Raw genomic sequence first — 27,890 nt, forward strand, 5'->3', positions numbered from 1 at the left:
GAGACAGTGATGGTAGTTTCTAGGGCCGAGGGATTGATTAGACAAAACTGTGGCAGATCAAAGATTTATTTTATGGATTTCTCAAATACCACAGTATGCAAATGAACAAGGCACTAAGAAACTACAAAAACAGGAGAAAGCCTCAGAAATGGCCTGACTGAGACGATTGAGAAAATGGCTTTTTAATCGTTGTATCCCAATGACTCATTAGAATAACCTTACCTTGAATGGCAAACAAATTAACATTACTAGGCCAGACGAAGGAGCCAACTGACTTTTTTCTAAACAGAACATTTGGTTGTAATCTTGAACCCTTGAAAATAAGTCTTATAAACCCTATAATCGAACAGACTGAAATACCTCAGGGAGTTTTGTAAGACAGATAGCAATGATTTGATCAATTCAGATTTCGATTGTATTCTGATTAAGTGTAGACTTCCACAACCATCCATTCAGAGGTCAGTATAACAGCCCAGTCAAATCTATTTTATGTCACAATGCTAAACTAAACAAACCAGTCAATAGACATTCACACAGATAACCTTTCAACAGCTTCACTCAAAATCTCGGTTTGGCCAATTGAAATCTCTCAAATATCTGCTTCAACAGACAAGATGTTCCCATCAAACCCCATACCATCTCAGAGAAATGATAACTATGCAAAGTGACGGAGACTCTGTATGTTTATGATGTCAGAACAGGCTAACAGGGGCTCACGTCTGGATTGGCCCCCTTGCACAGGTCCCGGGCTGGGTAAACTATTAACTAGGCAGCAGTAAATCCACTTAGTAATCACAGGGTTGTTTAAACAACTGCACAAAGTCCAAATCACCAGTGGTATTACTACAGCAGTGTCCCAGAGCCAAAGGCCTCAGTCTCACCAGTTACCACCATCAGTATGTCCAGCTTGGTGTTGTTTCTAAGAGAGGTTCTCAGGGAGGTCCCCGGGTGGCTGCTGTGGGTTGGGGTCTTCCTGCCTGTCACTCTGCTGTTGATACAGATCATGGTTTACCTGAATTGGAAGCTGAAGGAAGGTAATTTAACTGCACTCTGCTTTGTCTGTCATAACAGCTAACAAATTAGTGATTTTTTGACAATATACAATTAGATGAGACAAAAATTGTCAATATCTATAACTTCTTACTTGTCTGTAACATACTACTTGTAGCATATTGCTATAGGACAACTAGCCCGTGTAAACCTGGTATGATTTGACATGCATATTACAGCTGAATTAGCATAGAAAAGGGACTACTTAAAAAAACAACTTTTTTTTTTTTAAAACAACACCATTTTGAGAACAGTTCACCCTGTCTGAGAGAACTGTAACAGTCATTGGAAAGCTCCTTAGTGTGGAGCTGGCCTGAAGGCTTTGTCACTGGTCATTATTTTCTCAACTTCTTCATTATTGATAGTATTACTGATGGAGCTCTGCCTCTCAGCTGGGCTCAGACCTCACAGCTTTCAAACCCTGCTGGCTGTAGACAGAGAAGATTTGACCACACACACAAAGAGACAGAACGACTATATTCTTTCTTTATCTCAGTAGAGGCAGAGTTGTCTGCAGCACCTTACCCCAGGGACATGGCCTCCAGGCAGCGCAACAGAACCACATCACCCAGGCAGAGACGACGGGCTGGGGGGAGAATGTACACCTAAGAAGGGGAACTGTGGATGGCCCAACGCTGGATATTGCCCTGCTGGGTACAGTGCAGCCTTCTGAGAACTAATATGCAAACAGAACAGTGTCACAGTGAGAGTACAGTGGATGGAGATGCTGAATACAAGGACTGAGGACTATACACCACCAGATCATGGATAAAACACGAGCTAAGCCATGGAGTGAAGCAACAACCAATATGGAATTCCAAATTACGGTTTACAAGGTGTTGTAATGCAGAGACAAAGTGCATTTTTATTGCTGCAATTATAGTGTTACCTTTCTAAGAATGGTTCAAGTTATTTTCAGAATATTTCCTTATGGTTGAAAAGATTAAGAAACTGAGAAGTCCACAATAAGCTTTTGTTAAAGGGATACTTCAGTGTTTTGGTACTGAGGTACTTCCCCAGAGTCAGATCAACTTGTGGATACCATTTTCATGTCTCTGCGTGTAGTTTTAAGGAAGTTGCTAGCATGCTAGCAGATACCCATAGACTTCCCATGTATTGTATTAAAGAATGACATTTTTATGATAACATATTCACTTAGGATCTTACCTGGTGAAGGACAAAAGACTGAACATTGAATGCTACAACCATGTCTCTGTCACTAACAAATACAGTCATGGGTGGTAACTCTACAATTCATTCGAAAGGCAAGGCACTCTGGAAAATATGCAAATAAGCCTTTACAGTAAGAGGCGGTTTACAGTAGCATTATTAGTACGGTAAATCAAATACAGTAACAGTATTAGATACCATAAAATACAGTACGGTAAAACTGTTCCTTTTTATTTTACAGTAGCTTATAGGAAACTGGCTGCCAGTAAGTTACTGTCTAAACAACTTTTCTTTTTGTACAGTGCATATTTTCTAGTGTGTAGTTCCAGTAGTTAGCTACATTGCAAAAAAAAGTAATTAACTACTGAAAACACTAACTAGATTTGAATTTAGTTCAACTACCACCAAGCTACTGCAAAATGTAGTTCAATTACTAGTTGGACTACATGTAGTTCACTACTCCCTAACACTGGTAAAAAAGGAACCAAACTCATCCAATCAGAGAATAACAACATTTTATTTCAACAGTGTTACACAGAGGGTGGGGTGGCTGTGGGGGAGAAGGAGGAGACAACATTTTAAAAGCTGCTAAAAATCTAAGATTATTTGCTATACACTGGGCCCAAATAGCAAATTGACACCGTTATTGGGTTTGGTGAGGTTGGTCAGACTGCAGAGAGAGCTAAGGACAGCCATCTTCTTTATCTACAGGTAAACGATAAAAATAGTGGCAATTTTGTTTATTTCTTGTAGTTCTCAAAAAACCTCTGAAATATTAAAAATATTTAAGGGGCAAAAAAAATAAAAAACACCTCAACATCTAAATCAGTTCACTGATTGACAAAAAAAGTTTAATAGATAGCAAAAAATATATGTTTCTACAAATATATTTCTGATTAATGATGCCAGAAAGTTATGGAAAAGCAAAAGTTTCCAAGCTGCCTAAGTGTTTCATGTTTTAAAATGTAAATTTTGTTGTGGTTTTTCTGAGGGAGGTACAGGAAAAGCACCTGCCCTTTAATGGAATGTGTTATGACTGCATAGAGCAGAACATGTGTTGGCACTGTAGTGCAATGTACAAAATGACACAGTGCTCCGTCCTTTGCTAGTCCCTTAGAAACTCACCCAATTAAAAACAATTTGCTGTTCCTCCTTTTTCCCAAAAACCGATAAACATTTGACTCTAAGACCACATGGAACAAGACCAGGCCCAAAGCTAATATACCCACTTAGTCTTAATACCTGCCCACCTGCAACTGCATGAATACAGGAAGATAGATATTGAAATGACTTTCTCATAACATTACCCGTCTGTACATACTAGGAATGTGAATACTACTCAACAATAAAAATGACCACTTGATAAATCCTGTCTGGTTCTAATAATGGCAGAATTTTTTTCTTATTTTTGCAAAAAGCACAAAACAATTGAAACACGCTACAAATGTTAGCTAAGTGGTTTTCTTCTGAGTGATAAAAAAAGGAACATGTGCAATGAAACACAGGAGTTCAGCCTCTGGGTTGTCCGACAGTCTTCCCACCAGGTTGACTCTCGGTTTGGGAGATGACAGGAGGTTCTCAAACATCCAAGTATGAATTTCACACACTCTCAGCTCTGCGAAAGAGAAAGATTTGAAGGACTGAATATACTATTCAACATGAAGGAGTGTTGAGTACCACCAACTGGAGTAATTTTACAGATAAGGTCCAACGTGTCTAGAGATTTAATCAAAATCACCTAAAATAACTTGGTATGGTAATGCAACTGCCTTGCACTGATTAACAGTGCATTATACAGTTGATCATATCTGCAATTTTTTGCTCTTCTAATTTAATTAGGAAGATTTAATCTGCTTCGGCGAAAGTGGCTGAATCGCCTTGAGCTAAAGAGCTAATCCAGCAGAAATTGGATTCTCATTACATACTAGCCGAATGGGATTAAAAGACACCATGTCCCTAACGCAAACCCAAAACCAGGTAGTACTCCAGCGTCTGCTTCAAAGTCTTTTGATGAGCAAGGCATCTCTCACGTCCTACCAGGTATAGTTCCTTCAGATATATTCACACCCCTCGACTTTTTCCTCATGTTGTTGTGTTACAGCCTGAATTTAAAATGGATTGAATTAACTTTTTTGTCACCGGCCTACACAATGTCAAAATGGAATTACGTTTTTTCTGAAATGTCTTGAGTCAGTAAGTATTCAGCCCCTTTGTTATGGCAAGCTTAAATAGGGTCAAGAGTAAAGATGTTCTTAGCATGTCACACAAGTTGGATGGACACACCCTGTGTGCAATAGTTGTTTAACATGATTTGTGAATGACTACCTCATCTCTGTACCCCACACATACAATTATCTGTAAAGACCATCAGTCGACCAGTGCATTCGAAACACAGATTTAACCACAAAGACCGGGGAGGTTTTCCAATGCCTCACAAAGACAGGCACCATTTGGTAGAGGAGAGAAAAATACAAAAAGCAGACGTGGAATATCCCTTTGAGCATGGTGACATTATTAATTACACTTTGGATGGTGTATCAATACATCCAGTCACTATAAAGATACAGGCATCCTTCCTAACTCAGTTGTCGGAGAGGAAGGAAACTGCTCATTGATTTCACCATAAGAACAATGGTGACTTTAAAACAGTTAGAGTTTAATGGCTGTGATAGGAGAAACTGAGGATGGATCAACAACATTGTAGTTACTCCACAATACTAACCTAATTGACAGAGTGAAAAGAAGGAAGCCTGTACAGAATACAAATATTCCAAAACATGCATCCAGTTTGCAAAAAGGCAATAAAGTAATACTGCAAAACATATGGCAAAGCAATTCACTTTTTGTCCTGAATACAAAGTGTTATGTTAAGGGAAAATCCAATAACACATTACTGAGTACCACTATATTTTCAAGCATAGTGGTGGCTGCATCATGTTATGGGTATGCTTGTGATCGTTAAGAACGGAGGAGTTTTTCAGGATAAAAAACCTATATGGAATGGAGCTAAGCACAGGCACAATCTTACAGGAAAATCTGGTTCAGTCTGATTTCCACCAGACACTAGGAGCAGGACAATAACCTAAAACATAAGGCCAAATCTACACTGGAGTTGCTTATACCAAGAAGACAGTGAATGTTCCTGAGTGGCTGAGTTACAGTTTTGACTTAAATCTGCTTGAAAATCTATGGCAAGACCTGGAAATGGTTGTCTAGCAATGATCAACAACCGATTTGACAGAGCTTGAAGAATTTTGAAAATAATAAATGGGCAAATGTTGCACAATTCAAGTGGGCAAAGCTCTTAGAGACTTACTCAGAAAAACGCAGCTGTAATCGCTGCCAAAGATCATTCTAAAATGTATTGACTCAGGGGTTGAATACTTTGGTTGAATCAAGTTTTTTTGTCCACTTTGACAGAGTATTTTGTGTAAATAGTAAAAAAAAAAAAAATCTATTTCATCCCACTTTGTAACACAAAGTCAAGGGGTGTGAATACTTTCTGAAGGCTCTGTAGGTAGACAAGACAAAAGCACTTGACGATCTGACAAGAGCGACCACAAAATTCTCACTGAAGGGTAAATACGCTGCTACACCAATCAAAGCGTCGTTCTATTCTCAGCAGCCGCTGCAGTCATGCTTATTTCCCCCACAATTCATAACTGGAGAGGATGACAGAACTAACAAGTGGGAAGGGCTGGCTCAGGCCGGAGGTCTATCGGGTCCTCCTCTGAAGTGGTGGAAATACATTTAGCACATTGTATTGCTGAAGTGCAGAGCAGGCTCTGCATGGAGATGGATTTTAAGCAATAGCTTAACTGTAAACAAGTTCCTGTGCATCTGGCGACTGCCATTACCGGTCTGAGCAAACGACCAATGGACATACCGCTAAATGGGCAGGGTGTAGGCAGAGCAATGAGTTGGTTGGACAGAGTAATACCAAAGTAATCAAGGAATATTATCCAGCAAGCACCCCTGAATCGACTATATTTAACAATTGTCTATGAGCCTCTGCCTTGCTGTGGGTACATTTGATCCTATCGTGTGAATCCATTTCTGGCTCCTATTTGATGGGCCCATAGATACTGATTTATGACTGAGGCGTATTCAAGACAATTCTCTGGGCTTGATCCAAGCTTCATGAGACTTCAATGGATTGGAATGGTTCCAACTTCAGGGGTTGACAAGGTCGAGTGACTGTTGAAAGAGCTATTGTGAAGGGCTTTCACGCTAGCAACCTACAAGGAATATTTGTTCTCTTCTCCTCCATTACACCAATTAATTACCATTGTCATTAATCTGCTCTTCCTGTGTGTATGAGGGGTCATCTGTCTGGTGGAGAGTGTGCGTCCACAGTCTGCCAGTACTGTGCATGTTAGAATACAGATAGTAACGTCACGAGGTTAGTAAAGCCGGTGAAACAAAACATTTTGACCAGAAAAAGTGACACATCTGCAGATGTTTGGTTTGCTGACATTTTGTATGAACTTTACAATTCATCCAAAAACAGCTCAGTCATAAGTGCAGACAGAGCAAACGGGGAGTTAAGAGAAAAGATGGAGAACTCAAAGAAAAAGACAAGGAGACAGTCAGTTCCACCCTGTGGGGGACTTATTTCCAGCTGATGCCTGTGATGTGCTGTCGGTTTGGGCTAGAAGGGCCACTGTAGGATCCTAGCAGAGAGGGACTAACCTTTACCACTTAACCCTATAACCCCCCGAATCACCACACCCCTGGGCCTCCTGGTGGCTTCTGTTCCTTACCTGGCGCCTCAGTCCTCGCCCTCCTCTGCCAGCTCTGTCTCTTTGTGGACCACCACCCGAGTCACTGACATGTCAGGGTGCTGCTCTTTGGCTTCCTTTATAGCCTGGGCCAAGGCCTACCCGGGGTGGCAACATGCCACGGCAACAACACACCCAAAAGGAAAGGGAGACGATGGCATTAACGGAAATAAAGAGGAACAAAGGAACAGAAAGAAAACAAACAAACAAAATGGAGGCGCTATGGATACAGATGAGAAATGCAGCAGTGACAACAACAAAAAACAGCAAAACATAAAATGAAGACAAAGGATGGGAGGGGGAATGGAAAGCATGGCTTGGGCATCTGCCCATGCTTGTGCCTTTGGGGTTTGGGAAGAACTTCTACTGTGGAAACATATGTTGTCGTGAATTTCGGTGAGTTCTTTAGGGACCTCTTTGTGTGGAGTGTATCGGTCTGCTGTACTCTTTGGCTTAGTGACGAGATGAGCTCTCATACGGAGGTAAAAGACTCTTGCCACTTTAAATCAGAGAGCGAGGTCTTTTGACAGGGATCGATGCATCTCTTTCAGCTGAGACATTGATTGAAAACACTTAAGTCCTCTTTTTATTGCCATTTCTAGTCTAAAGGAGCAGACACCAGAGATACTGGGCCACCACATTGAATTCTCATTCTTGCTAAAAATGGCCAATAATATATTCTCTTAGATACACCACTTAACTGAACATATGAGCGCTTGACCTCAGTCAGTAGTATGGTACATTCTTATATCATATTTCCAGAAGTATAAAATGTTGGAATTTCTTTTGACAGAAGTGTAATAAGCCGACATCTTCCATTCAGTAATACAAGCTGTTGTGGTGTACTGTGTAATTGGTCCCACCAGAGGACGTGTCTGATTGGTGTGACTGACTGACGCTCACCTGATCGTGGTCGATGTCCGAGTCTCCGGTGATGACAATGCGCTTCTCGATCCTGGTTTCTGAGAGACCGCCTTTCAATGTCTGCAAACAGCCAGGTGTTCAGGATAAGTGCACAGACATACTGTACGAGTAAAACAACAAATCCTTCAGGCCCAGGTTTCCCAAAAGCATCTTAAGGCTAAGTTCATCGTTAGAACCATTGTAGGAGCATCGTTAAATCTCAGAACTGTTTCCCAAAACCCTCGTTACTAAAGTTGCACTTGAAAATGCTTGTTATTTACCGACTGCCTCAAACCAGAACAGCTAAGTGCCTTGTTAAATGATTTTTTGCCCTTCTGCGCCACTTTAAACATAGAAGATCTCTTCTAAACATATAATCAAGATGTTTATATATCTCTCTCTCTCTCTCTCTCTCTGTGGCTGCTGATAACTTCAGAACGAAGTTTACTACAAATACAAAGTTATCAAAATTTTTGCAATTGTTACAAACAAGCAAAGGGTAAAAATGCTTCAAATTAAAACGGAGATGACTGCATTAAAATATATATACAGTATAGGCTACATAAGGCCTATATCAAGGCAAAGGGTGGCTACTTTGAAGAATCTAAAATATATTTGGATTTGTTTAACCCTTTTTTGGTTATTACATGATTCCATATGTGTTATTTCATAGCTTTGATGTCCTCACTAATATTCTACAATGTAGAAAAAAGTCAAAATAAAGAATAACCCAGAATGAGTAGGTCTCCAAACTTTTGACTGGTACTGTATTTCAATAATATTGAAAAACATTTCATGTTCAATCAATTGAGTTCTATTTAGCTAATTGTAGGCTACTGTCTGTAATTTTTCTCAATTTCATGATGTGTAGGCCTAACATGCACAATGTGGCCAATATTTGATTTAGTGCAGAGGATAATCTAAGCATTAGAATAAACTGCCTCAACATATATCTCTAAGAGCTGATCCATCGTCAGTATTGTGAAATAATTATAATGTTAAGGTAAGACTTGAATGGGCAGCAAGGTAGCCTAGTGATTAAGGGCATTGGGCAAGTAACTGAAAGGTTGCTGGTTCGAATCCCCGAGCTGAATAGGTAAACATTTGTCGATATGCCCTTATGTAAGGCACCCTTACATACGGGCACATCGGAGTAGAGGAAAATCAGAATTCTTCAGCAGTCTGCTAGCAACACTGTCCACTGATGTTTGGGGTCTGTTGAAGCCAGGTGCGGCACACAAACTTGGCCTGGGGTTTGGTATCTATGAGTCTGCACCAAGTCACAACAGAGGAATTCTGCCTGGGCTGGGTAGGTGCCAGTCACAGCCCCAAGCATCAACACAACAGACTACAGAGCAGGCTGCTCTACATTTGCACACAGATTACACAGAATAAAGCTGCCAGATGGGAATCCAATCCTCCCTGCCACAGAGTCCACAGTCTACATACCATGGTGTTTACACAATAGACCAGGGAGAGCTGGGCTGTTACCTTGCTGATGGATGTGGCGTTGAGGTTACCATGACAAAGTGTGTGGTTGCCATGGCGAAGCGTGCGGCTGCCACAGCGAAGTGTGCGGCTGTGAGGTTACCATGGTGACGCGTGGGGTCACTGTGGTGACGTGTAGTTACCTTGGTGATGTGCGTGGTGGTGGTGGTGCACAGTGACTCCGAGGTAATGGTTTGGGCCGTCATGAGAACGCCTGGTTCGCCGTCTCCGCTGCCGTCCAGCTGGAGAACACACACGGAGCCAGTTAGAGCGTCATATCACCCGTCTGAACACTAGCCGTTTAGTGGTAGCGGGCCTACCTGTGCAGCCTCGTACGTGATGGTCTTTGTCTCGGTGTGCACGATGGGAACCTCCTTAGTGGCAATCTCGGTTTTCTGGGCTGCAAACGTGTCTGAGATGGTCACCATCTCGGTCTTCACCACGGGTGGCTGGGGGGGGGGGGGGGGGTAGCGGGAGAGAGAGTCACGACAGAGACCCACACTTCTCATATACCAAGGGCAAAGGCAAAAACAGCACAACCTCTAAAGAAGTAGGAACAGAACTCACGCACGGGCTGCAAATGAACGTTACAAAAATGCACAGAACTATAAACGACAATGCCTTTGGCGTAACCATGCAGCCAAGCGCATGCAAGCAAAGTTACCAACTGAAAATGCAAAATGAAGCAAACGAAGCAAATAATAGAGGTTTTTGGAACTCTGATGTAACGGTACAATGCATTTTTGCTTTGATCTTTGCCACAGGCGACCAACAGCACAGCACGATACAGACATGCATTGACTTTCCCACAAATGAACGGCGTGACATTTAAGTAAGTGGTTGGGAGGACGAGTCCTTGAAGACCGTCACGGCAGAGACAAAAACCCAATTAATGCCAGTGACTCATCTCAACCAAGAACTTAACCAAATAAAGACCCAATACAGGCAAGGGGACACACTTCACATGCTGTAACACACACACGCGCGCATTGCACAACAATGCCTCCACTCCTACGCAATTCTCAGCGCCATCTCTGCCAGTGCGTTCACAAACACAGGGACCAGGGCCGACACACACATATGTACAGTGTATATGTATGTATACGTGCTCACAGTATGTATAATGTAAAGTAAAAACAAAACACCAACAGAAACGTGGTGGACTGAGAGGTGGCGATGATTACAGTGAAGTAGTCTGGGGGACAGATCCACAGTAGAGTAGGGCAGAGATTTGGCACAGATGCACAACGGAAGGTGCTGCTTGGGGGATGTTAGACATTACTTCTTACGATTATCACTTATCATTTAACTTCCTTTAGCGAAAATTTGCCCAAGCGACCGCTGTGCAGGTGAAAGGACTTCAGCCTTCCGTTGCTGTGGCGCTCAGGTGCTGAGCGACAGAAGCACGGACAGACAGCGTAGAGAAGCAGCAGGCAGGTACAATATGAAGGTAGGTAGGTAGCTAGGTATGTAGTAGGTAGGTAGGTAGGTGGGTGGTGGTCAGAAGTGCGTAGTATGCAGCAGTAGGCTAGGCGACGGGCCGTGCTCTGCACTACGCAGGTCTGGGAGACGGCAGCCATTAATTTACCTCAGAGCAACAAATAACCTGGGGGAGGCGCTCTGTCTCGGAGTGAGACGCGTCCCCATTGACTCTGGGCTCCTCCTCCTCCTCCTCCTCTTCCAGGGCCATGGGGCCGGGACGGCCCTCAGGGGACTCGGCATGCCCGTTAGGGGCCTCGTCAGGGGTAACCAGGATGTCCTCGGGGCTCTCCTCCGCCACAGGGGCTAGTTGTGGTTCTGTCGCGGAGGTTTCTTCCACTACTGCAGGGACAGGCTGGGCCTTTACCTCGACCACTGGCTCTGGGAATGGTTCTGGTTCTGCAACTGGCTCTTCATTGACTTGCTGTTCCTCCTCCTCTTCTTCTTCCTCGGGCTCTTCTTTGATCTGGTCCACTGAGGCGCTGACGGTGACTTGCGGATGGTACTCCCCCGCCTCGTCCTCCTCCTCCTCCTCACTGTCCGAGGACACGCTCACAGGCCTCTTCTGCTCCTCCTTAACTTCCTCCTTGGGCTTCTTGACCTCAGTCTCCACGGCGACGGGGGTGATCACCTCAGGGGTGGTGACGGTGACGGAGCCTTTGGGGGCCACCCTGATCTCCTCGACAACTACCGTCTCTTCAATCTCAACCTCTGCTGCCTGCCATGCCGCCTCGCCGGATTTCTGTTTATCATCTGCACTCTACACCAGAGAACAAAAACAACAAACGGGATGGAGAGAGAACAACAAAGACGTAAAAGATGACCACACAACCCAACAAAGAACAACAACACCACCAACTGAAAAAAAGGCAACGCAACGAATATAAGGACGGATGGAAATGGCAACAGATGGAGAACGAGCAGCGTAACAGCAACCAGAAAAAGGAGAGAGAAATAGAGAGATGGATGGCTGGAAGAAGAGATGGCTGAAATGAAAAAGGAGAGATGAGCTGGAAGTTAAGTATATGTGTGGGGGGAGATGGAGGAGGGGCAGGGGCGGTGTTAGATGGGGGGGGGGGGGACCACCTTGGCGACCGTGTCCACCGTGAGGTCAGGGAGAGACTCCTGTGTTCTGGATGGGGGGCATCTCTGTGGAACGTAAAGGCAACCAACAGGCAGCGGTCACTCACACACATCAGCATGACATCAGGAATCACTACGGTTACCATAGCACTGTACAGGTTCTCCGGGTTAGGAGAGACTGTCTCTCTCTCACATGCACAAAACATAACCACCTCACTACCCATCTGTAGGAAGGGAACCTTTAACAGTTCTATAGCATATACACACATTTAGTAATACTGTCCACTCAAATGAGACAGAACACAACAATTCAAAGAAAGAAATGGCAATTGACAGAAGCGTATGAAATGACAAGAAAATATTCATGCCAAAGTTTATGGCCAGCCTTGTTTGCTCTATAATCTCTTACAGCGTGTGTGCAAAATGAGTAAGTCATCTGCATATACTCTATTTGCATTATATTGTGCACTGCCAAGCCAACACAACTAGTCACCATAATAGGTGATACTACTTTGATTGTGTGTGGTAGTCTGGACTGGTCATGAACTTGGTGTGGCAGAGTTAGAGAGATGCACCATGGGACAATACATTAGTTGTCGCATGGGTAGCGACCTGATGTTTTGTTGTTTTTGATTCATCTGAACTGAGGAGCACCTCGGTAGTGAGTAGAGCTGAGACCAGAGGGCCAGACTCAGTGACTACAGCGCCCTCTGCTGCTCGCCTAGTGGTAGTGCAGCCGGGATCAACCAGACCAGACTCGCAGGCAAATTTACTGAATAAAATGGAGGTCATTTCCTCTTCCAAGCTCTACACAGGTTAGAGAATGACAAAGCAAAGATGTCAGAGTTAGAGGAAGGACAGACATTACTGGAGAGAAGAGAAGAAGAGTCATCACATTCACAAGCTAGTCTACACACACAGTGCAACAAAACAGAAGATATAGAAGTGCCCTTAAAACTATACAGTGGCTGAGTGATCGAGCAGAGTGATTGAGTGCAGTTTTGAGACGGGGGTGGTGGAGGTGCGCATTCTAGGAATGAGGCAGCATACGTCGGTAACACAGACAACACACACACTCGGTTTATCACACAGGTTACACCGACACACAAGTGTACGTGAAAGACAGTATGCACAGAGTTGTGAAATTCAGCAGTGAAAGTTGCAGCTCAAAGAAAGAAAAGCACACGTTGGACAGCTCTGGGAAAGTCACAATAACAGTGGGCAAATAAAACCGCTTACTCTGTGCACCATCAAACATAATAGGCAGGGCAAAACTTGAGGAGCGCAGAAAAACAAAAGAGCGGAAGAACATTGGGTGGTGCAGTCTGACATAACATGCATCTACGGCTCAGGACAGAAATACAAGAGATCAGAGTGCTTAAGATGTGGACAGTCAGCCAGAGAACTAATCCGATCGGAAGCTGACCGTTCATAACAGCAACAGTAACGAGATAAACTCAGCCAGCCATTGGCTGAGGGAGAAGAGGAGCTGGCTCAGCCATTGGCTGACAAAAGAAGAATGGCATTTACAGGCAGATAGAGGAGCCCACAGAGGACCCCGTGTGACAGTTGGGATTATGGGTAATATCATTAAATCCACTTAACAGTCAGAGGGAGGTGCGGGAGAGAGAGAGCAGTGTACTCTAGTGACGTGTAGAGGACTGACAGGTGTTATTCTTAGAGAGTGGTCTACCCATCTGTTCGGGATAGCAGTGTGTGTGGGGGGGGGGGGGGGGGGATTGCTGAGTTAGTGGAATTAGGACCACAGAGAGAGAGGGAGGAGGAATGGTGTTGCTTCTACGTCCCAACGGTCACATCATAATACAACATCAAGAGAGGCAGAACCAGGGGAAGGAGGGTGGAGTCAGGGCCTCCCGGCAGGCTAGAGACAGTTCAGAGAGAGGTGGAGACAGGGAGGAGAGTAGAGGAGATGCAGGCAGAACAGGAAGACTGACGGTAGGACACGGCTGGACACGTACCCCTTGGGCCTGCAGACGCAGGCTGGTAGCCGGGCTGGCTGTGAGGCGCTTTTCCCACTGACTGGGACGCGGCTCAGGGGTGGCCTCCATAAAACTGCGCTTTAACTCGCTAATGCTAGCCTGATGTTTCAAAACATCCTCCTGAGTCTTATCCAGGTCCTAGTGGTGCCAGCAGGACGCCACACATAGCCATGGTGGGGGGTGAGGAGAGGGGACAACAACAATGGACAACAGCTACATTAGTCTGGAAACCATGACAGTAACAGGATGGACGCCAAGCCTCACTGACTGCCCGTGTATGGCTAGTTTTAGTGTGTGTATGGGTGTACTATTTGTGACCGCATTCAGAATTATAGGCGTTTGTCGCTGTTTCCTTCCTCACAGTCGGCTCAAATAAATAAATAAAATACATAATTTTTTGAACATGTCAACTTTCATATGGCTTAATTACAAACTTGTATGGGATCCGTAAATATGAATACAAATATTACAATTATGAGCCTAGTTTGGCCAAGGAGACCTAGCTCCAAGTAATGAGGGCATTTCGTTATGAGCCACCAGGAGGCGCTATCACTCCACAGAATGTACAGGCTGGTAGTCGCACCGTTTCTTCACTGTATTTAGTGAGACTAAGAAATAATGGCCACACATCGTCCCAATCGTGACCTCACTCTAACGGATAACGATATCTAATTAAAAGCAGTCCGATTTCAAATCGTTGTGAGCCCTTTTAGAGAATTGGACGATGTAGAAAACATCCACACTGATCAAAGGTTGTGATGAGAGAGAGGCATCAGTGAGGTGAGGCTTTGTCAAGAGTTTAACCCTTTAGTTCAGTAGTAGCCTACAACGTGAAAGACAAAAACATGGAACTGCCAATGGAACCCAATCAGAGGGACCAATTTTGACCATTTAGCTTTAAATGCGTCTCGTTGTCACATTTCGAACAGGTGTGAAATTATACATGGCATAATGCACATGCTGTTGCCATGGTGATAAGTGACAGAGTGTGGCTTCACTTTAAATACATTTACATATTCTTTTTAATTTCCATTCAACATACTCCAGAAGGTTTGAAACACTGTTCTCATTATCTACACTTCATGAGTATATTCCAGGTAATTTCTCCTATCGACCTCGGTAAGGGAAGGTCATAATAAAAGTGTAGTTTATTTACGTTTAATAGCGTAAAAAGACATTCTAGTAATTACATGGCATAAGGCATCATGGCAGTTCCACGTTTTGGGGGCAGGTTTAGTTTGTTATTGTACCATTACAAATTCAAAACTCAAATCAAGCCAACCAAAGCAGGAAAATCCCTAAATGGGTTAGGGAAACAATATTAGTCGGATATCACCGGAAAATACAAAATAATATATGTTCAAAAATAATAATAATAGGCCGGTAATCAGCGGCCACCCTCACCCCACTAAACACCAAACCCTGTTGGGTCAGACATGCACCCAATCCCCATCCCTCATGCAGAATCATGCATTGGTGTTCAAACACACACAATCACACACACAGAGCCTGAGAGTGAGAGGTAGACTGGAGTAGTCAGCCTGGGACAGGAGCCAAGAGGACACAGGCTTGGGCTTTGATTCCCTTTAGTTAGGTGCCAATAGTCATCATAGTCATACCAACCTCCAACATTAAATTGCTATGTCTGACATATATATTTTCCCCCTGCACTCTCAACTTTCCGCTCTGTGGAATCAAAAAATGAAGACATGAGGCATTTGTGCAAAAATTAAAAAATGAGGAAATAAAATGCAGCCAGAGGTGAGAACCTGTGCAGTCAGGACAGCTCCAGTACAGAGGCTGTGGGGACAGGGCCACAAGCACACTGGACGTCCAGTAGTGGTCAGGGCAGACCAGAACGGACCCTCTCCAAACCACACTTCACCTTAGCTCTGTAGTGATCAACTCTAATACTAAAACGTGGACATAGAGAACACTTAGTCCTCGCAATGTGGAGCTCATTTGGGTGTTAACCCTTAGAATGCTGCAGCTAAGGCAAGCCTATCCTGAACAATGTCCTAAACCGTATTATGTGCAGCTTTGGTGGCGCGTGGTTGGACAGCAGTGTGTTGTACTCCTTTTCCCCCTGGAAATAAAACACACCAAATACATCCCAGATCAGTGGCACCAGCACAAAAAAAAAGATAAACAACAAAGCATACATTCCTGCAGCAAAAGTCAAACCCAGGCTACAAAATAAGGCGCAGAGAGGATGTGGAAAACCCCAGCTGATTTACAGACAAATACACCATCAAACAACCAATCAAATCAACCTGTTGGGAGGAGTCTGGCTCATCTACTTTCATCTATGAGTGCCAAGGAAAAAAGGACATGTTAGTTTGACACCTGCACTGCCCATATCTCTCTGTATAAATGGTATTATAGATCATCTTAAAAGGTGCAGTACGACGGCAAAGATGGCTGCCGCCCTCACAGACCTCAGTGCCCTCAGTAGGTGTGGCCACCGCCCCTTCGCTAGGCTCCTCCTCTACCTGCATGTAGTGGGAATGGTTTTTGTTGGGAGAAAGAGAAGGTGAAATGGCTGATGGGAAAGGCTGATTCCCAGCAGCACCACATAACGGTGCGATGTCATGTGACTGAGGGAGGAGCAGCCAGGCTCCGCCCACATGAGAGTAATGCATGAATGAGAGGGGGGGGGGGGGGATGCACATGCTGGTCTTGGCTGGGATACTGGGCGGCAGTCTGGTCTCGTTTCTGTGTAGAGCTGATTTTACCTTTGTGTATTTTCTACCTTGTGTTTTTTACTGTTTTCAAAAATTGTGAGAAACTCTGGCATATTAAATGGCGACTAATAACACTGATCAGGACAGGGGCAGGGAGTGAAACACTGCAATAACGTCATTATAGGCCAAAAGTAGCTTGATAACAGACATATACTGAACATATTCACACATCTAGCGGTTTATCAACATTTCCAGCCAAACGTATGATGACAGGAATTTCTCATTTTACAACACTAAAAAGTTGTACACGGTATCCTTTTCCTCTTATTCATTTAACGAAAAGGATTCATGACAGAGCAGCCAATACCAGTACAATATGATTTCTAATTTAAGATCTCTGGAGATTGGCGAAAGATTACAATTCAATTTGGTCATTGTACACAGAAAATCAAAGGGTTTGAAGAAGGAAAGCGGAGAGAGAAACATAACAGGGAGGGAGTGCAGAACACGGAGGTGAGGTAGTGACATGGTGCCACTTAAGGCCCCTACACACCCTACGCAAACAAAGTGACAGAGCGTCGTATATGATTCGTTCCAAAATTTGACACGCACAAAATAGTGTGTAGAAGTACGTAGAGAACGACGCGCCGTCGCTGCGTTGGCGTAAAGTGTCGTAGCGCTCTTTATGCTGCAGGGTCACACAGCTGGTCACACAGCTCTTCCTGCAGCAGGGAAGTGTGTGTGTCAGTGTTTTTGTCTGAGCAGAGCCTGGCCACGGGGGCAGGTGCCTTGGGCTCCAGATAGCACAGCGACAAGGCCAGGGGCAGGGCCAGGAGCAAGGCCAGAGCCAGGGACTGGGAGGCAGACAGCAGCACAGCCAAGATGAACATGAAGGAAGGCACCAGGGAGGTGGAGGAGAGGGGCAGGAAGCGCTGCAACCCCACGGGGACCAAGCAGCCAGCACAGTCCTGGGGCAGACTGGGAAAGCAGAGGTAGCCGTCCTCATCCAGCAGAGAGAAGGGAAGGAAGCCCAGGCGCAGGCCCGTCAACATGCCCAGCAGGGAGAAGCCCAGCCTGGATTGAGAGGCAGCCTTGGCCTGGGCAGGTGACCCTTCCTGGGGCTCTGAGCTACAGGCCAGGGGGGAGGGGGGAGGAGAGGCCTCTAGAGGCTGGTGATGGTACTGCTCTGCTGCAGCCAAGCTGTCTGCATGCTGCTGCTGGGTACAATCAGGGTCCCAGATACCCGGGTAGTCCCTGTCCCCGTCCTCCGAGATGTCGGACAGAACGTCCAGCTCAGAGATGGTGTCCAGGATGGGAGGGAGGGATGAGATTGAGGAGGAGGAGGAGAAGGACAGGGGGAACATGAAGATAGACTACACAGTGAGGGACCATCGTTTCCCCGCCGCAGAGAGAGAAAGAGAGCAGTCCACATGTAGACACCATGCAGGGAGGGGCGAGTAGGGGAAACGCAAGCAAAATCACAACCCATAAAATAAATGTGTGTGAGAAATGATAAAACAGTAACAGGATAGAGTGCACAGGAAAGGAGAGGAGAGGGGGAGAGAGAGAAACACACTATTAGTCAGTGAGACATGTCAAGTCAGGGGTGCAACAGAGTGACACGGGTGCAGACGAGAGGTCACAGAGAGGAGGCAGTGGGGAAAGGTCAGGGGTCAAAGGTCAGGGGGTGCTGGGGGTGGGATGTGAGGGAGGTCAGTCACATTCTACAACTGTACAACAGGATTAGAGCTGGTATCATTAGTGGACAGACTGAAGTCAGAAGAGATAACGGGGGGGGGGAAGAAACTCAAAAACAAGGTGTTTGAGATCGAGTTAGAGCACCGTCGTACTCTGGTTGTTCTCATTCGAACAACAAATTCAAAACTCAATTACTTTTGAGCTCTGTCCTCTTAACAACATGTTCACTTCCAGATAAATCCCTGAGAACCACACATCTACCCTGCCATGGCAGGACAACATCTGCCGGACAAAAATACAGTTAGTGGAGTCTCGATTAATAATCCCAATGGCAAAGGAGGGGGGGGGGTCCCATGGTCCTATCGGGATACATTACCCCTAGTACAACTAAGACAGTGTGCCCAATGAACTGGGCTTTATCGCAGAAGAGATGAGCCTCTGAATTCTTTGCGCTCAGTACCACAGGTTACATAACGAACTGAATACATGGCTTTCATGGCCAACTCACTGTAAGACTGAATAAGATCCTTTATACAGCTACCAAATGTCAAGCCAGTCTTAAACTCTTCGAATAGGAACTAGCAGGGGCACGGAGCAGACAGTCCAGAATGGCATCCTATAGCTCCAGCTAATTCAATTAAACTATACACTGCTACAGCGGCTGTTGTATGACTACTAGGCTGAATGAGGGGGTTTGTTCAATAGATGAGTCAAAACGCAAAGAAACACATTACACAGTAGATCTTTTGAGGAGGGGCGGGGAACGTGACAAAACCAAATATACAAAGATTAAGTCACTATACTGGTTGGTTTACATACAATCTAACGAACAGAACAATAGGCTAGTGATTCTAAGCTAGACAGTAGACATACAATGAATTGAGTTCCCCTGTAGTGAAACATTGGGGGCATTTCTTTGAGACAAATGAGATTAGAAACAGACAGACAATTCATTCCGGAGCCAACAACAGGATGTCTCATTCTACCTAGAAAGAGAAGAGACTGAGTGAGAACATCGCCCTGCCTCCTCTCTCACCTTGGAATCAGAGTAGAGTTCCAGGCCAGGCTCCCTGCCGTTCTCCCCAGAGGTGGGGGCTGACTCGTGGGCCTCAGTCACGTTAATCACTGGAGCTAGAGGGGCACAGAGGATACAACACACACAGCTTTATATAACAATTCTATTCTCCATTCATTTACGCATACTTCCGAATGATATTCAGTTCAGCACATCAAATCTAATGTCAACTTGTGCTAAAAATACATTTACATTACATTTAAGTCATTTAGCAGACGGTCTTATCCAGAGCGACTTACAAATTGGAAAGTTCATACATATTCATCCTGGTCCCCCCATGGGAATTGAACCCTGGTCCCCCCGTGGGAATTGAACCCACAACCCTGGCGTTGCAAGCGCCATGCTCTACCAACTGAGCCACACGGGACCACAAATAAAATCGACAGTCACATATCACAATGTCATTATCATTTTTTGTTAGGTAGCGTTAGCTAGCACTAGTTGGCTAAACCTGCTCAAACTCTGGTATTTTTCCTATAGCTTGTTCTACATCTATAAAAAAGAAATAAAGACCCAACATGTGTTCAGCCCTTTTTTATCCAAGACTAATGAAAACGAATTTTCTCATGCTCTCTCGCCTCTCTGTAGCCGACATACGCTGAGCAATTTGTTTGGAACATCGAATTGCAATAAAATCGCAGTATCAAATCGCAATACATATAGAATCGTGAGAATCACAATACATATCATGAGGTCCCTGGCAATTCCCAGTCCTAAATTCAACGCCTGGCCAGCAGAGGGCACTCTAACCACAGAGCACAGTTTAATCTGGTTCATATGAAAGATTATTTTACCCTGCCTTTTGTGGAGGAGAGAAGACCATGATTGCACAGATTCATAGTACATACCAGACATGGCTATTTGTTTTGGTATAGTATAGGCCAACTTCCAATAGCTATTCAGATGAAAAGAGCTCAGAGAAAAATGACACAGCATCAGTTCTTTGGTTAAATGCTAGATCTAGAAACTACAGTAATTGACATGTCATGAATAGCAGTAGTGTACAGTAGTGGATTTAGCAGTGCCAACACACACACACACACACACACACACACACACACACACACACACACACACACACACACACACACACACACACACACACACACACACACACACACACACACACACACACACACACACCAGACCGAGTGGTCCGTTCATGGATTCTTGAGGTTTAGTTGTGAGGGTTTGATATGGAGGCGGTGTGATATGGAACCTGTTATCATCTGTAACCAACGTGCCACCCACAGCACAGCCGCCACTCCCTGTATTGTTCTGCCATGTGTTGGGGGAAGAGAGAATAATTGATCCAGAAACCAGAACCAAATTCTCCTCAGCTAACGCCGTCTCGTTCAGAATCTCAGTCCCGGTCCCATACCAGCTGTGACTCTCTCTAAAGCTCTGGGGGCTTACTGGGTCTGGGGGACCTAATCAGGGGCCAGATCTTTGTCTCATTCAGAGCACAGAGAAGACTCCACAGCTGGCCAGACGGAGAACAAATGGTTCCCGCCGTCTCTTCTCTTGATAGCCTCCACTACGGAGGGGCTAGAGGGAATTAATAGTATAGAGCAGTGACGATGAACGATCAAGAGGCTCCTCAGAGAGGACCTACATACAGGAGTGGAAAGGAGGGAAGGAAGCAAAGAAAGGAGATTCCAGAGCAGGCCAGGTTAGCCCACAGCTGGACTGAGTAGAGTAGAGTAATGAATGGCCCTGGTGCACTCAGGGTATTTTGGATATTTGATTTAGTTATCCTAGTACCTTCAGATGTACAAGCTAGACAGAGGGAGAAAGAGTGGCAAAAGCCCTCGTCTCATCCAATCGTTGTAGGCTACTCACGGCAACGTAGAGTATTGAGTAACCAACATTAATTTGGCGATTCCTCTTTGTCGAGCTAGTACTCTTCTCCTAGATTTGTGCTGATGTAGTGGGAACCAAAATGCCGATGGGTCAATATTACACGCTAATCTTTCGGTCACAAGAAACCACCGTACATGTTCAAGCTTAGATTCCCGGGTTTAATTACTACAACGCTTTCAGCTACAGCATCACCTGCATTTCATCTTCACGGCAGCCTGCTTGCAGGCTACAGTCCAGTACTACTGCATTTCAGTCTAATTCCCCAAATCAACTAGACACTAAGTTTTGCTCAGAGCAAGTTCTAGAATGCTTACATGGTTGAAAAAAGGCCTAATAGTTCACGTGGGCCTTGGACTGACAACATCCTTCATGCGTGCAATTGCTTAAGTGGCACAGTTTCTTTCCCATGGTAAATGTACAATGTCACGTATACAGCCCGGGTCCAGCCATAGAAACACTTTTGAAATCCCCTGGTCAAGAAGAATGAGTCCGGATTCATCCACAGTCATTCCCAACAAAGGGAAACAGATGTTGGAGCCATTTCCCATATCTAACCAAATGCCCATGATGGGGAGGAAGTAATGCATACAGCTAGCTACACACACTCACTGGCTGACACCTTACAGGACGCTGGCTCCGCTCTAAACACTTTAGACGTGACCGTTTGAACAAACTGTGAGGATGGTGTAGTGTGCGCTAAACGTTAACGGTTGATCGGGACGAAACAGAGCGCATGCTGAGGCATGTTGAGGATTGCGGTCATACAGAGACATCTGTACAGGGTTGTGTTTCTTTTTGTACGTCTCACTGTAATGGTTTTCCTCTGATCTTGCGGGTCCTTTGTTACGCTCCCTCCTCGCTCCCTCTCTGGTTTGGAGTGTTTCCCCAGCAGTTTCTCTAAATATCTCTTTGATGGCGAGGCCGGAGGTAGGAGGTGGTTCTGTGACGGCCACCTACGGCGTTTGCCTTGAGCGGACTGAATGAGAGCTCCCTGATGGTCACAAAGAGACTTACTTCTTGTGAAAGCTGGGTGTAGAGGCCATATTCCACTGAGTAGCACTCTCCACTCCTCCTGCAGAGATAGCTATGGACTGACTCAGCGGAGCCCATAGTTTAAGGTAGTGGGCATAGTAATACGGCATCCCAAATGTGTGTGTGTTTGTCTAGTGCCACGGCCTACCTCCATCCAGGCTTCGTGAGATACGCTTGCTGGAGGTGCGCTCGAAGTAGGGTGCCGGCCTGTCGATGAGGGTGCTGGCCTGTCGTGTCTGGGCCTGGGTCCGCCCACTGTATCGGAACTTGGAGCCCAGCGTGAGAAACTTGGCTTTAGTGGGCGCTTCTGGAGTCATCAACCTGGAGCGAGAATAGGACCAGAATAAGATCAATACTATTCTGAAAACAAACTTTTTCATATCCAGTTTAGTGGCAGTATGCAAAACTTGTTTCAGTTTACTGGAAGACCGTGAGAGTAGATAGAGTACTAGATTTTCTTCCAAATGAAAAATCTAATTTCATGCCAGTAAACTGGGCCAACCGCTGAAGCCAAAGTGATAAACATAAGCGCTGTATTTACACACAGAGATGGCTAAGGATGAGTCATGAAGACGCAGGTATAAGGGATCCATTCAACAGTCTCATTGTTTGTCAGTGACCATAAGTAAACATAGCTGTAAAGGGCGCAGAACAGTTAGCCGTCTCTTATTCCCCTTAGCTGGCTCTGCTCTGAGTCACAGCTGTGTTTGGGACTAAATATTATCGGGAGACAGAGGTGGGAGTGGGGGAGGGCTGGTCGCAAACCACCCTGCCCCTATCCTTAATCTCCTATGGCGACAGTGCTTTCCTGCCCGTCCAGCTCTCCCCATTCACTTCGCAGAGCCCCTGAAATCAGACATTACTCTCTCTCTCTCTTTCACACACACACACACACACACACACACACACACACACACACACACACACACACACACACACACACACACACACACACACACACACACACACACACACACACACACACACACACACACACACACACACACACACACACACACACACACACACACACACACACACACACACACACACCTACAGAGCAGAAGTTCCTTCAAACAGGCCTGTGCCCAGCCTGAGGGGCCGGCAGGCTGGAGCAGAGGGGAGAGGCACTCAGTCCAGATGTCTCTGGCGTCGTCCTAGTGGTGTCAGGTTTAGCCACAGTGGCGTCCATAAAGTGAGGCTATTGCTCTCTGCTCTTATACAGGCACATTGGGGCGGGGGTCTGTTGTTTAAACACAGGGGCGTGCAGGCCAGAGCTTATTTCAGTGTGTAAGGGTCTCTGTGGATTCCATCATGATCTCAGCAGCCCCGGCACGACTTCTCCATCCCAGCACAGCCAGGGCCTGGGTCTAACATGACATCATGCCTTCACACCACAGTCCAAAAGAAGCCGCTATTTGGTCAAGCTCTTCGGTCCAAACCCGGGCCGATTAAAGCTCTCATTGGTATTGATATCAGTGTACAAGACCATTAAGCAGATGGCAGTTTAAGGAGAGTCATTATTAGGAGTTGATTTAGCACACAGAGAATCTGAATAACAGAGGAGAGAGGTGCTATTGGGCTTTTGGCTATTAGTGGTTGAGTTGAAGGCAGCGAGTGATTTTTTTTGCTTTGCATTTGTTGAGGCTGTGGCTCCCCTCCTTGTCATCTGTGCCAAGAACAACATAGCACGATTAAACAGCCGAGGATCTCCATGGCGAATCTGCTTCCAATTTGTCATGGGCCGACACTCCTCTTACAAACTGTCAAACATTGCGAAGCACAGCAGGTGGGATTTATTTAACGTGATGTGTTGCTGGGATGATTCCAACCATAGGGCGTTGCGTTTCAAATGACGTCAAGACAGATGAACCCCCAAGGGACGGGCTGATCTGGGAGGGAGAAGTTGGGGTTTCACGGTTGAAAGACACATCTCTATCAGTGGCTCTGAGGGACTCTGCTTTCCTAAAGGATATTACATGTTTGCTCATTCTTAATCCCCGGTGGGGGACAGTTCCTTCCTTAATGATACATCCCTGCAGAGCGGACGCTAAGAAGACAGTTTAAGCGCATGATAATGGCCATGGCTTTAGGCCTCGGGCGGAGAAGCTGCTTAAACAAATAAGTGCACAATGGCCTTGCTCCACTCCACTGTGCTCCATCTCTTCAGTCTTTTCACTGGACAGGAAGACTCGGAGGAACTTAGTGCTCCCTAGAGACTGGCCAATTACACACTCCAGTTGGTACACACTTCAGACTGTGGGGGGAAATGCAATTTAACTTGCTCCACTGTGGTTTGACATGGGCTCCGACTGTCTGTGTTAGCTTAGACCCGCATTTCACAGAGTCAACAGGTTAGAAAGGGCCTGTAGATGGATTTAAAAAGGTGGAACAGAACATTTTAACGAATGGTGCAATCATTCAAAAACAACAGACTTCAAAGGACCTAACACACTAGCTCTTCCTAGTTCAGACATCTTTTCAAGTCGGATGCAGTGAGTTAGAGGTGAGCAGGATTAAGTTCAACAGAAATGTAAGGGTCGTTGACGTGGATGCTGACAGTGTGATTGTTACCTGAAGAAGGTGTGATTCTCCACGCAGACCTTCCAGACCCTCTTGGCAGCGCGGTGGTTGGGCAGCTTGAAGCCCACAGAGCTCTCAAACTGCTCTGTCTGAAAAGCAGAGTATAGACGTGAGTTCCCCTGAGTACTGGAGACTAGCTTAGTTAGAAAACATACGCTCTACAAAAGACACTAGTTTGAATGGGCGTTAAGAAAGAAATATCTAAATGTCAGTATTTCCCTCTGTACAATCAAACCATCTGCTAACACTGTCAGTATTTGGCTCAATGAAGGAGTCTGCTTCCTACGGCTGCTCTCTCGAGTGGGCTTTCGAAAGGACAACTCCAAAATGTGGAAATGTCTAGTGTTTTCCTCTGAGGGCGGTGCTGTTCCGTACCTCTCCCGGCCTGATTTTGATATAGAAGTTGCTGCGTTTGTAGGAAATCTTGAGGATTTTGGGCCAGGCAAAGCGGTTTATCCGGAGTCGGTCTTTGTAGATCAGCAGGCCGTTGGCACACACTCCCAACATGATGTCCACTCCCTCAGAGTCCTACAGACACAGACACCAGGCAAAGCAACCGTTCAGCAAAGTACAATGAAGAGGAAACACAGTCAAGTATGCAGTACAGACAACAAGGAGAGAACAGACAACGTTCTCAGATTTCGTCCCAGAAGATTTAGAATATCGCTAAGGTGCACAATGGAATTATTTGCTATAACATACAACTAAATAAGGCCGGATATTCAATCATTCCATCACAACTCAATGGTAACGTTGTATCAAGCTTGCACGACGCCATAAAGGGCCTTTTAAGTCCGTCTGTATGAATAGATACAGCGTGACTATTGATTTGTGTATTCAACGGTAAAATGAGGAAAATCCATCCCCGCCGATGGGCATGCCAACTATTAGATGGCAATGCATGGCTTTTAACCAAACTCTCTCACTCAGCATGGCCTTGGCATGCTTTTCCACATGACCTGCATTCCCTGCCTACAGAGAGAGAAAGAGATAGCATGAGTGAGTGAGAGGACATGTGGGCCTGACATGTACTTTTCTCACTGACGGTTGGGAATATGGACTAAGAGGTCACTGATCCCTCTCTCACTCTCCCTCTCTGGACCCAATATTTCTCGGAGTATTTTCAACCCATGTCGAGTCCACGTGGAGAGAAAAGGGCTCATTCCACCATGTCGACGGCCCAGTGAAAAGAGCTCCGGCTCCAATCCACCACATGTGTTTGTACAGCTGATGCGGCTCTCTTTTTGGCTTTGTGTTTTCCGGCGCCCTCTCTTCCCCTCACTGCACACCACATCAAAGGAGCCTCCCTGAGTCATGTGTGCTCTCACAGGCGTTTCTTCCAGACCTCCATACACAACGAATGAAGCATAGTAGAACAGTTCCTGGGACTAATGACTAAGTTTGGATACTGACCAGCAGGCTATGCCACACTACAGCTTACAGTTCATTCACCTTTCTTACCGTTATCAGCTTCACATTTTCTCATCGCAGGGCATTTTATAAACGTCAAAATGTTTTTCCTCACATTTCCCCTAAAATAAATACAGGAATTATTTCTTAAACATCATTTCTGGTTGAATTGGACATTTCAAAACCACTTTGTGTGGCAGCTAGGCACCTTGGCGTGGTGGAGATCCACACCGTACATCGACAACTTCTTAGCGTTTTCTAAGAACTGGGCATCTGCTTGAGCAGGAGTCATCCCCCTAGAAAAGTAGACAAAACAAACAATCTATTGTAAACAAACACAGAGGTGAAGAGATCAAGTGAATGATCTGAAATGGCAGGTCCTGAAAACGGGGAACTCAAAGTATGATAATAATCACAGTACCTGTAAAGTCCACGGGTCATTTCCAACTAATTTCTACACAGGTGTCTCTCCCCAGTCCTAGGTTTTAAAGAGGCCCCTTTAGCTATAATATTTAATCTCCCCTAAAACTATGACTCAGTGTCATTGTCACGTGCTCGTTTGCTAATTTAAAAGGGATAGTTATCGCTGAACTATACCCTTTAACCCCACACGGCCCTGACCTGTGAGTTTTGTGGAGCTCCACCACCTTCTCCTCCATCTCCTTGGTCTGTGAGGGGGCGAACTGGAAGTCGCTGATGTAGTCGAGGCGGTGCTCGCCGGAGTCATGATCTCCCAGCTCGGCCTGCAGGGCGTAGGAACCCAGCAGGGAGTGGGTGACGAAGGAGCAGGGCAGACGCCCCGACACTATGTCCTGCCGGAGCTGAAGGCACAGGAGATATCTACAGGGAGACGGAGAGAAGAGAGAGAGATGGGATGATGAGGAGGGGTGGAGGGAGAGAGTCACAGTCCATAACCACATTGAGGCATGAAACACAGGTTGTAATTCTGGTCTGTACATTTCTCCTGACACTAGCCCACTACTTCAGTTCTGACACAACACTCATGTAAAAACTGTGGGGGGGGGTTCCTGTACGTCACAGTAGTGCAGCAGCCTGCAGACTCAGAGAAGCAGAAATAACATACAGAAATAGCAAAAGGTTTCAGCAATATCCAGTGCAGTGGTCTTCAGCCTCAAGAGTTTAGTGTCAGAACAGCCCCATGGCCAACGTCACAGGCAACCATCTGCACGCACGCCAACCTTTTTTTCCCCCTCTCACGGTGTGCAGCCTGCAGACTCAGAAATAGCATACTGCCTGTGACCTTGGCCCTGGGCTGAAACTCTTGAGGCTGAAGACCGCTCCACTGCACTGGATATTACTGCAACCTTTTGACAAGCGCCGATCAAAGAGGACACCGCCCCCTCCCCTCAGTGTTCTGCTCTTCTGCCCTCATCAACCAGTTGCTGCTGCAGTGTACAACTACTGTACAGCAATGGACTTGTCTTTACTGTATCTGGACTAGGTTATATAGACCAGTTGTACATTGAATAACAGTGCTTGCTTGTGTGTGTGTGTGTGTGTGTGTGTGTGTGTGTGTGTGTGTGTGTGTGTGTGTGTGTGTGTTTAGCTACATTCTGCATGTACATTCTGT

The 27,890-nt window shown here is 45.5% G+C and overlaps 1 protein-coding gene and 1 long non-coding RNA gene across 28 annotated transcripts in view; one reads left to right on the plus strand and one right to left on the minus strand.

Annotated features, from left to right (window-relative positions):
* The first annotated feature begins 805 nt into the window (after positions 1-805).
* LOC129825048 (uncharacterized) lies at positions 806-3,592 on the plus strand. The gene is made up of 2 exons (XR_008754818.1): positions 806-1,034; positions 1,547-3,592. It is a non-coding gene; the product is annotated as an uncharacterized LOC129825048 (long non-coding RNA).
* The window catches only part of LOC129825043 (protein 4.1-like), a 91,157-nt gene continuing 65,985 nt past the window's right edge, over positions 2,719-27,890 (minus strand). For 3 of the 27 annotated variants that reach the window (XM_055884735.1, XM_055884734.1, XM_055884733.1), the window contains exons 7-23: positions 26,921-27,139; positions 26,508-26,595; positions 25,265-25,417; positions 24,881-24,978; positions 22,455-22,627; positions 19,373-19,467; positions 16,393-16,446; positions 16,228-16,260; positions 13,934-14,092; positions 12,567-12,761; positions 11,958-12,020; positions 10,981-11,631; positions 9,713-9,841; positions 9,536-9,634; positions 7,905-7,985; positions 6,984-7,099; positions 2,719-3,835 (exon numbers count right to left, since the gene is read on the minus strand). In XM_055884735.1, the coding sequence (XP_055740710.1) occupies positions 6,992-7,099; positions 7,905-7,985; positions 9,536-9,634; positions 9,713-9,841; positions 10,981-11,631; positions 11,958-12,020; positions 12,567-12,761; positions 13,934-14,092; positions 16,228-16,260; positions 16,393-16,446; positions 19,373-19,467; positions 22,455-22,627; positions 24,881-24,978; positions 25,265-25,417; positions 26,508-26,595; positions 26,921-27,139 (2,398 nt within the window). In that variant the 3' untranslated portion in view covers positions 2,719-3,835; positions 6,984-6,991. Of the gene's footprint in view, positions 3,836-6,983; positions 7,100-7,904; positions 7,986-9,535; positions 9,635-9,712; positions 9,842-10,980; positions 11,632-11,957; positions 12,021-12,566; positions 12,762-13,933; positions 14,093-15,577; positions 15,641-16,227; positions 16,261-16,392; positions 18,012-19,372; positions 19,468-22,454; positions 22,628-24,880; positions 24,979-25,264; positions 25,418-26,507; positions 26,596-26,920; positions 27,140-27,890 lie in introns of those variants that run through there. The other 24 variants (XM_055884737.1, XM_055884738.1, XM_055884736.1 and 21 more) reach the window with 24 other exon arrangements.

Source organism: Salvelinus fontinalis, chromosome 27 (genome assembly GCF_029448725.1).
Source record: "Salvelinus fontinalis isolate EN_2023a chromosome 27, ASM2944872v1, whole genome shotgun sequence".
Lineage (NCBI taxonomy): Eukaryota > Metazoa > Chordata > Actinopteri > Salmoniformes > Salmonidae > Salvelinus > Salvelinus fontinalis.